General features: G+C 47.5%; 1 protein-coding gene across 1 annotated transcript; it reads left to right on the top strand.

Moving 5' to 3' along the window:
• The first annotated feature begins 2,445 nt into the window (after positions 1–2,445).
• On the top strand, positions 2,446–9,197 carry LACTB (lactamase beta). The gene is made up of 6 exons (XM_081964882.1): positions 2,446–2,759; positions 3,149–3,215; positions 4,194–4,384; positions 4,528–4,834; positions 6,033–6,198; positions 7,209–9,197. Exons 1-6 carry the CDS (start codon positions 2,514–2,516, stop codon positions 7,750–7,752), a joined length of 1,521 nt encoding a protein of 506 aa, XP_081821008.1. The 5' UTR covers positions 2,446–2,513; the 3' UTR covers positions 7,753–9,197.
• Positions 9,198–10,223: the final 1,026 nt, after the last annotated feature.

A 10,223-nucleotide genomic window follows, 5' to 3' on the forward strand; every position in this document is an offset into this window, starting at 1 on the left:
CTTTTGTTAGGATTGCCAAGGTAGATCTCCTTCGGTTTAACTGTCAGGGATGCAGGGCGAAGGGGAGGGAGGGGATTTTAACCTGCTTGTCTTGAAAGAAAAGTCAGCCACGCCGCCCTCCAGCCCCTCCCTGGAAGACCCAGCACTTCGCCCAGCCAGGAACTCTTTTTTTTTTTTCCTGGAGGGGCCTGAGGCTCAGCATGAAAAGAAACTTTGAGCATCGGCGGCATTTTGGTCTGCGGAAGGTTCTGTGGCGGCTTCGAAGATCTGTTGCGCTTGGGAGTCATCCTTACCTTACACGGAGAACTTCCCACTGCAGTTTTTGTGTTGTCTGAACCAAATACCTTTTGGTGTCTGCCGCCTGTTTGTTTGACACGCCTTTCCCTTGTCTTGTTTTGAGCAGTTTTGGAGAATCATTTCTGTATGTAAACATTGTATAATTGACGATAATGGAATAAAATACACACTCTAGAACGTTTTTTTTTAAAAAACACACAACGGTTGTAGCCTTGTGATCTTTATTCTGTTCCCATCGTTGGAGGTTTCCAAGCCAAGGTTTGAGGATCCCTGCTGGGTGGAGAGCAGAGGTTTCCAGCCTTGGCTAGGTCCAGATGGGGGGATTTGGCTGGGGAATTCTGGGAGATGAAGTCTACCCATTGAAAGTTGTCAAGTTTGAGAAACTCTGGTCTTCATGTTCCCCTTCTTGAACCCTACGAGTCTAGGACAGCGGAGTCCAACCTTGGCCACATTTTAAGACCTGTGGCCTTCAGTACCCAAAATTTCCCAGCCAGCCACAGGTCTTAAAAGTGGCCATGGTTGGACACCCATTTCTAGGGATTACTTCTTGCAATGCGGTGCGATAGCCAGGCCCTTAGCTATGGGACAAAGTTAAACTTAATGAAACTAGACTTTGTCTAAACTGGAGATAATTTTGGCAAATGATAAGTGATTCAGCTTCATGGGGAAAGCGGGAATGAGAGTTAAAACAACAAGTGGTGCTAGGGGCCCCATCTGGTCTGCATTTTATGGCATGTTTGAAAATTGTTTGGCCTGGCCTGGTGCCGAAGTCGAAGGGTTTAAAACTTAATTGGAATTGCATTCCCCTTCATTTCCTGGATTCTGCGCTAGTCCAGTCCACGGGAGTGATTGTGAGTGGCTGAAATAGCTGGCTGCCTGTGCTTTCCTCCTCCCTCCCCCAACAGGTCATTGCTCCTTCTGTTGACTTTCGGGCTAAAAGGGCAGAAAGCACATCCCTGGGACATTCCCCTTCGTTTTAACCGGCTGTTCAGTGAACTCAAGACAGCCCAGAAAGGACTCCAGAGACAATAAGCCTCCAACTCTTCTGTTGTCCACGAGCACCATGAAGGATGGTCTGGCCAAGGGTGGGACACGTTGCTTCTGGCCCTGAAGCAGGGGCACTTAATGGAATTGAGACCACATTCTCTGGGGAGCCCTTTGCACTCACATTTTATTCACTCCTGGCCGAGGAGGGGCTTGTATTCAGGCAATACATGAAGACTCCTGTATTTAGTAACCGCAATTGGGACTGGCTAGTTGGTTGTTAAATGAAGTGGTCACTAAGTGAAACGGACACCACTTATGATCTGATTTCAGCTTTCCTTTGATTCATTGACCTGCCACGATTGTAAATGCAGAACTGGTCGCAAAGTGACTTTCCCCCACTGTCGTTAACTGCAAACAGTCGTTAAATAGCACCAGCAGCCTGCGAGGCTTGGGCTATCCCATGAAGCCCTTCCGGCCAGCGGCCGGAGTCCCAATTCAAATCACTTCCACTTGGCTGGAGAAGGCACATTCTTGGCCCCTGCTATGCCCAGGGTTGCCTTTCTCTGGAGCTCCGTGGGGAAGGGATGAGCAGGTCTCCTGGGTCCCCCCCAAGTCCAAAGCGGAGCAGCCCCAGGAAAAACAACACTGAAGGCGGGTGGGACTCCGGCTCCTAAGATCCCCATTCTCCACCCCCACAGATGCCCCTTTGGGAGGGGGAATGATGCTCAGTCTGCCTCCTCTCTGAAGAGCAGCCCACGATTGGACTGGGAAGGCAAACCTCGCACCTTCCTGGCTTGTAGGCACCGTGGACTTCAGCTCCCAGGATTCCCCAGCCAGCAAGGAGGGGGGTCCTGGGAGTTGAGATCCCTGTCCACTAGACTAGTACTAAGCCTTAGTGGCTGAGCTTGACAACAATGTATTTGAAATAAAACAGCAACTGGAGGCATTGCTTGGCCTTCCAAGGCAGGAAAGGGGAAGGAAAGCTCCAGCCCCGCCTTCCTTGGGGCGCCTACACGGAGCCTTCCCCGCATTCCCAGGCGAGCTTCTCTCCCTGCACCGATCGATGCCCTCGGCGCTCGATCGCGTTTCCTGGGGAGGGGGGGCGCTTCACCCGGAAATAGGCGGCTGGCTTCGCTCGGGGAGCGGCTGCTCGCGCCTGGAACGCCTAGCAACGCGGGCGGGCCTAGCCGGGCGCGGAGCCTGCGCCTAGCGTGAGCCCGCAGGCCGGGATGTGGCTGTTCCTGCGGGGCGTAGCGGCGCGGCGGGCCGCCCTGCGACTCATCGGAGGCCCTTTACCGGGCGGCGGCGGCCCCGGCGGTCGGTGGCCCTTGTGGCGTCTGGGCGTGGGGCTGGGCCTGGCGGCGACCGCAATAGCCGTAGCCGGGCCGGAGAGGGACAGCGAGGAGCGGCCGCCCAGAGAAGCGGGCTTCCAGCGGGCCGTCGTCCGGAGCAGGGACCTCCTCCAGCGGCTAAAGGTCGGAGGGTAGAGAGCACGTACTCTGAGCATGTACAGAGTTCCCCCCCCCCCAGTAGGGTGTCCGGCTGTCCAGGCGCCGCTCATTCGCTCCGAAGCTTTTTCGGAGGGGCTGCTCGGGGCCTCTGAGCATGTGCCGAGTGTCCCTCCTGGGCCGGGGCAGAGCGCTCTTGGCATAAAGGGGCAGGGAGGACCAGGCCGAGTTTTCTTGAACAGGGCCCAAAAGACGGACTGACTCCCCCTTTTTCCTCCCTGGAAAAGCCCTTTGCAGACCCCCCTCCCCCCTTCTCCACCCCCGTAGACGCCCCTCAGCTGCCTCCCCCCTACGCCTGGTCATGGGGGGGGTAGTGGGGAGGGGGTCTCGGGCTGAACGAATCTTTCGCTCCCCAGGACCAAGTGGGGGTCCCCGGTGTGGTGGTTGGCGTGTCCGTGGACGGGAGAGAGGTCTGGTCGGAAGGTGAGTCGGTGGGTTCCCTTCACGGGCCCAACGGGTAGCCCAGCCCAGTTCGGACGGCGAGGCACCAGAAAACTCAATCGGAAGGCTTAAGAATAAAACACCTTCTGGAAAAATCCGTAACCATCACAGGCCCCCTTAACTGGAACTGCTCTGAAATTAAACGGCTGCTGGAACAAAAGTGTTTTGTTTACAGGTTATAGTTATAAATTAAAGATAATTAAGTGGAGTGTTTCCAGCCCTACTTGCCCTGCATAATGAGAAAACATTTGGCCAGTTGAGGGTGTTTGGCTTTCTAGCTTCCAGTCTTGTTTTCAGAGTTCAGTTGCCTCTTCTGTTAATAACATGCATGCTTTTTCAAAGCAAAATTTAAATTATTGTCTATATGCTAATTCTAAATTTTCTGGGTGCAATTAAGAAGTGTATTGAAAATCGTTCAGCTTACATATGGTTCATCCTTGTATAATATTTATGAACTGAATTTAATGGATCTAATAAGACTTGCTCAGGAGATTCCAGTCTGGTGAGCTCAAGCCGTTCCTGCTTTGCGATGCTTATTTTGGCTTGCCAGGCAGCTGGCATCCCTTAATTTTGCTTGAGGAAGTCTGGCTTGTACCACGGGTGACCTAGGATGAGATAATTCATTTGTCTTCAATTTTGTTTTTGTCTCTTCCCCCCCCCCCAAACAACACCCAGAGTTAATTGGTGTTTTTCTGTATGTTCCTGTTGAACCAATAGAAACATCTGGGGCACATGTGTTCTTGCTTTAGAGTACTGTATATCATGCCCTTTTCTCCTTATGCTAATTTTTTTAATATAGTGCTGATTCTCAGTGGATCAGAGAGCTGTTCCACTTGTGCAAACTATTAGGCCAAGAAGATACCACCATTGCTGATCTTATGGGGGGGAAAGACCCTTTGATATTTAGACCATTGTGGGCTCGGGACATCCTTAAATAATGGGCTCCCGATTCGTTTAAAGGTGTAGGTTACGCTGACCTGGAAAACCGTGTGCTCTGCAGTCCAGAGACTGTCCTACGAATTGCCAGCATTAGCAAATCTCTGACCATGGTGGCTGTTGCAAAGCTGTGGGAAGAAGGGAAGCTGGATTTAGATACTGCGGTGCAGAAATACGTTCCGGAATTTCCTGAAAAAGAATATGAAGGTGAAAAGGTAAATAAGGCTGGTTATTCACAGCAGCAGCGTCCAAAAATCTCCTTGGCCACGTTCCAGTGGTGGAAATATGTCATTAACCTAATTTAATTATAACTCACATAGATGACATCAAAATGAATTTGGGTCTTTTAACAATTTAGGTCACTATTACCACAAGGCTGCTTGTGTCACATTTAAGTGGCATTCGCCACTATGAGAAGGATATTTCTAAGGCCAAAGAAGAAAAAGAAAAGGCCAACAGAAAAGCCTCAAGAACAGCAGCTTCTGCTGAGAAAGAGAAAGAAGACAAAGAGCCTGAAAAGAGGGACTTGGCTAAAGGCAAGCAGGCAAAAAGTGGGAAGAAGAAAAGGGAGTTTGAGCATGAAGAGTATTATTTGAAGGACAAATTTGAGCACGTGATTGACTCCCTGAACATCTTTCAAAATGATCCTTTATTCTTTAAACCAGGTGAGTTGCTAATCTTCATCCATCCAGACTGTAGGTAATGGAGTCAGTTCACCCTTTGTGTTAAGCCATAGAGTAGTTTGTTTGGTGCCTGCTTATTTAATAAACCATCAAGAAACCATTGTTGAGTGGGATTTGTGTAGCCCAGGGGTCCTCAAATTTTTTGAACAATGGGGGGGGCAGACCAGGTGGGTCTGGCTAGGTGGTCATGTGACTGGGTGGGCGTGGCCAATTTAGCAGTACATTTTGCCTTTTTATTTGCTCAACCCAAGGAATCTATTTGTTTTAGTCTCCCTCCCCCAAAAGGGAAAAACAACTCAAACTTTCTTGCCACTTGCCTAACTTTGTTACAATAGCAGCTTCAGGCTTCTTAAAATAGGCCATTAAAAAAAGAATAAAACAAACAGGATTTCCTTCAGAATAACTCCTGATCTTATGTTTCAGATGAACACACAATAAACCAGACTGAGAACTGCACCAATTAAGACTGCAACTAAACCCCCCAAGATGGGCATTGAGAGACATTGGAAGAAGGCGAGAATCAACCCACAAACACACCCAGCCTCCAATAGTGAATTAAGGAGGGATAATGGTCCCTCAGACTGTTGTGGGCCAGACTATAGTTTGAACAAAAACATGAACAAATTTCTATGAACACTCCACATGTCTTCATTTATAGCGCAAAAAACATGAAACAATACAATGTTTAAAATGAAGAACAATTGTAACCAACATAAATATACTACTAATTCAATGGGAAGTGTGGGCCTGCTTATTTGGGATTACAGGGCTAAAGGTCTTTTAAGCCTGGAGGAGAATTCACAAACTGATTTGCTTTTTGCCGCACTTGTGCAGGTGTTTATACACACATGAATATCTACCAAAATTGTTCAGCAACCAATTTGGTGGATGTACTTTATATATAGGAAGAATCAAAGCAGTCGGTGAATTCTCCTTCAGGCATTATACTGCGGTTGCATTGGAATTAGTGTTAGCAACTTCAGCTGATTTTGAAAAGTATCGGGGCCGGATACTTTGCACTGGCAGGCCGTAGTATCTAACCTCATAAACTTTATAAAGTATACAAAAATATGCTTTCTCTCTAAACAGATAGATCCCTTCTTGAGCAGACTTAGACTACAGACCATGTCTGAGCTTCCGTAACCTAAACTCTTGTGTCTTCTCTTTTGCTTCCTTCAAGGTAGTCAGTTTTTGTATTCGACTCACGGGTTCACTCTCCTTAGCGCTGTGGTGGAGAGAGCTTCGGACCAGAAGTTCACCGACTACATGCTGAAGATATTTAGTGACTTGGGCATGGGATCCACAGGGTTGGATGAGAATGAGCCTCTGATATACAACAGGGCCAGGTAAATAGCCAGGCATGTGTCCCCATCTCTGCTCCTTCCTTTCAACTGAATAGCGAGCTGCCTTCTGTTGCATGGACAGATGTGTGTAAAAAGAGAAAGGGCTTCTTTTTGCTCCCTGTATTGAACATAGTTGCTTCAAAAGGACAGCTGCTCACATGTCAGATATTTGGTGATTTGGAATCAAACTGAGTCTCTAGGAGATTTCTTTGGAAAGCCTGTCAATCACATCATGGGTATAAACCTCACAGTCATCATAATTCTGTTTTAGTGAAGGAATCCCGTATCACCAGAGAGCACTGCCATCTTGTGGCTCTCTTCTCGGTACCCACAGTCAACTCCAGGGAAAAGAGACAATCCGCTCAGAGGGAGCTCTTGAGCTGCAGGATGGCTTTTCCCAGATGCTGAGCTCAAGAGAAAGAGAGAGGGAAAGTGAAACCTGATAGATCATTGAAACCCTTGTCCTGCGGTTTTCATCTGAGATTTGTATTGCATTGGTCCTCTGTTTAATTAATGAGGTTTACCTTCCTTCGAAACTGCTTTTTTTGCAAGAGGATGGAGCACACCTGATATAGAGCTCATATTCCAGCATTCCCCTGACTGGCATACTGCCTCCTAAGTTCTTTGTTGTTGTTTTTTCTACTTTTGATGAAGGCAGCCTTGGGGTGGGCTCCCTCCTTACTGTGGCCCTGATGTCTGAAAGGACAGCATGCTGTTTTCCTTGTTCAGTTAAATGAGGTTGGATGTACGAGGTTTTTCCAGATTGTTAGTATGGCTTTTCTCTGCCAGGCAGAGATTATCCAGAGCATTAGAATACTGCTTATTAACTGCCCAGCACTTCTGTGTTTCATATGATTTATTGGGTCGCCAATTGCCATTTGGGCAGGGAATTCTGTCAATCTCTACACATCAGAAATAATCCAATGGCAGAAAGCTGCTTTAGCCTAGCAAATATATGAATGGATTATTTACTTTATGCTGTGAATTCATCGAGCATCCTTGTTTCACTCCAGGTATTACATTCACAACAAAAAAGGCCATCTTGTCAACGCCCCCTATGTGGATAACTCTTACAAGTGGGCTGGTGGTGGCTTTGTGTCCACTGTGGGCGACCTTCTCAAATTTGGAAATGCCATGCTTTACAGCTACCAGCTTGGGCAGGTAAAAAACCCGGCTGCTGGACTTCTTCCTGGCTATCTCAAGCCTGACACAATAGCAATGATGTGGACCACAGTCCCAAGTACGAGAGCCTCCCAGGAGAGTGATTACGCCTATGGAATGGCCTGGGTCGTCGTAGAGAAGAAGCAGGAATATGGCCACTGCAAAGAGCAGCGACACTACACCTTCCACACTGGTGGGGCGGTAGGAGCAAGTAGCGTCCTACTCATCCTTCCTGAAGAAGGGACTGCCAGCGGTAGCTGCCTGGTCCCACCCCAGGGCGTGGTCGTCACAATTATTTGTAACCTGCAGTCTGTTCACCTTGAGGGCATTGCCTTAAAAATTGCAAAGGAATTTGAAAAGGACAGGTTGGAGAAGAAATGTGGAAGACTTGAGTGATTACAAGCATCTGTAGCCCAGGAGGCTCCTTCTCTCCCTCCCTCTCTCCCTCTGTGTCTCTCTCTCTCTTTAAGTGGATAGTGCAGCATTTGACCATTCATGGGATAAGCAGTCCTTCATTGAGGGGACAGGAATGTAGAGTTTTTCTGATTCAAGTAGTGAAAGGCATTAGCCAAATACATGTGCCAATAGGACAGTCCACCCCCTCTTCTGCAAATTGTGAAGCACAGGCTGTATGCTTGCAATGGGAAGTTTTGCACTGCAGTGAAGACGGCTCTTGGAGAATTGCAGTCATGGACAGAGAGAGGATCTCACCTGGCAAGGTTTGGGTCTCCATGGGCCTTTGCAGGGGGGATCCCACCCGGAAGACATCTTAAAGCAAACAGTGAATAAAACTGCTTTCCCTCGTGGCTGAGGCAGTTACTGATGGAGGCCATTCTACCAATATGCAAAATTGATGCAGAATATCATGCCAATACCATGGAATCGGCTGTCCAAGATAACTTCAAGCCTCAGAGCAGGTGCTGGCCTTGGAATTCTGCTTGGTGGACTATTATTTTTAATAACTTGCTGCCAACCTGGGCATCAGATTGTGATTGCTCCATGTGATCTAATATTTGATTCCTTTTTTTTCAAAAAGAGAAGATGAAAACAAGTGTCTTAAAACTTTTCAGGACTGTTTACAAAGGCTGCACATTTATATGTGTTAAGCTCTGCTACGTAAACGGAGACTGCTGAGCAGACATGCAAATGCAAGCTAAAGACTTTTTGTCTGGGAATTTTTAAAAACAAACTCTGCACTTTCCAATTTGTATTCAAGCTGTACCTCTGATTTGGGGGGCCGGGTTCTTTCAGAAATTTTGTATCCCAGAATTTCCCTGGAAGTTTATTGCACTGTATAGGTGTCCATTAGATGTTTTCTGTTTTTATTAAAACTGTCAGTTCCCTTTATATTATTTTGGAGTTAGGAAAACTAATCAACATTTTGCTGATCTTGCCGGTGAATTTTACTCTGAAATTTGTCTCAGATTTTTAGCAAAGATTTTTGCATCAACCTTGGTCTTGCATAAATGCTAGATTTACATTAAAGATTTGGATTACAATTAAAGTGACTAGTTCAGGAACTAGTGCAGAGAAGGTAGATTTTGAAGAGGATAATCTGTTTTCTTCCATAATGGGTGGTTAATCAGAAACACATTCTATTCCATGTTAGAAATATGGAATGATCTATTAGTGTTATTGGTTTAAGTGCCAAATAATCATATTTTCCCACGTGTTGCTTTTAAAAAGTTGGACACGTGAATGAATGGTAGTTAAACCCCGTTTGACTGGGGGGATCCACCAACTGCTTATGCTGGCTGCTGGTAATGTAAAATTGTATTTAGATTTTTTTAAACCCGATTAGCTTCCCTTAATCAATAAACACTTTATAATGTTTGCACTGTTCAACTGGCTTTATCTGTTCCTTCCACTGAACAGCCTGCTTTTCTAGGAAGGGACATAGAGCACGGAATCCGGGAGACCAAATTGCTCCTTTCCTTGTATCAGAGTAACAAGACCAGATTACCTCTACAGGAAAAGGGGAAGATGATCCTCTGGTGGCATTAAGTATCTGGCAGACGGATTCAGAAAAAAGAAATGTCATGTTGGATTCATGTTTTTCATTTCAAAACGCTGATTTTCTGTTTTATCCACGGGACGGTCAACCTGATGTTCAGAAAACCAGCCCAGACCCCAGATGACAAAACAGCTGGATCCTAGGAGAGTTAAAATTTAAGACATGCCAAATTCATGCCCAGCAGGGGAAGAAGAAACCCATCCATCAGACTTTTACAGCAGAAAGATCTGCTTCTCCAAAGGCGCCAATGTTTGGCCCTGGGTCTGCAGGCATTTCTTCTGTACGCTGAAATAAACGGGTCTTTACAATGAGCCAAACGGCCTTCCTTGCTGGTTACTCATTTCAAAAGGAGCTGGCACAGCAAATGTGCCCAGGGGTGGCAGGGAGCCAAAGCCTAAACTGACAAAGCCGCCAGCTGAAAGTCGGGCAATGGGCTCTGGCAGAGTTTTGCAAGGCTGCTTCAGTTTCTTGGGGGCAATTTGTGACCATTGAAAAGAGGCGCGTGGCCATTCAGAGGGGCAACTCCTGGACACGCGTTGCATCATAGAAGCAAAGTCTACAATGGCTAAGTACATTAGGAGAGCCACCCTCGTGTCTAACGTGGTTTAGGCAACTGCTAAGCCAAAACCAGCCCCACCGGGGAGAAGATCTGGTGGGGGTCCTCCCTCCCCCCGCCTATCCGGCCACGCCCCCTCATGACCGGCAGCAGTTTCCTCCCGCCCATCGCCTTTAACCCTTTGTGCGCCCCCCCCCTCCGAAAGGCCCGCCTGCCTGCCCATCTTCTGCTGGGACGCCCTTTTCGCTCTGGCTGGGGCTCCAGCGGAGTTTCTTTTCAGCGCCTGCGAAATGGGGG

This window comes from Natrix helvetica (assembly GCF_964273705.1).
Source record: "Natrix helvetica genome assembly, chromosome: 12".
NCBI classification, from domain to species: Eukaryota; Metazoa; Chordata; class Lepidosauria; order Squamata; family Natricidae; genus Natrix; species Natrix helvetica.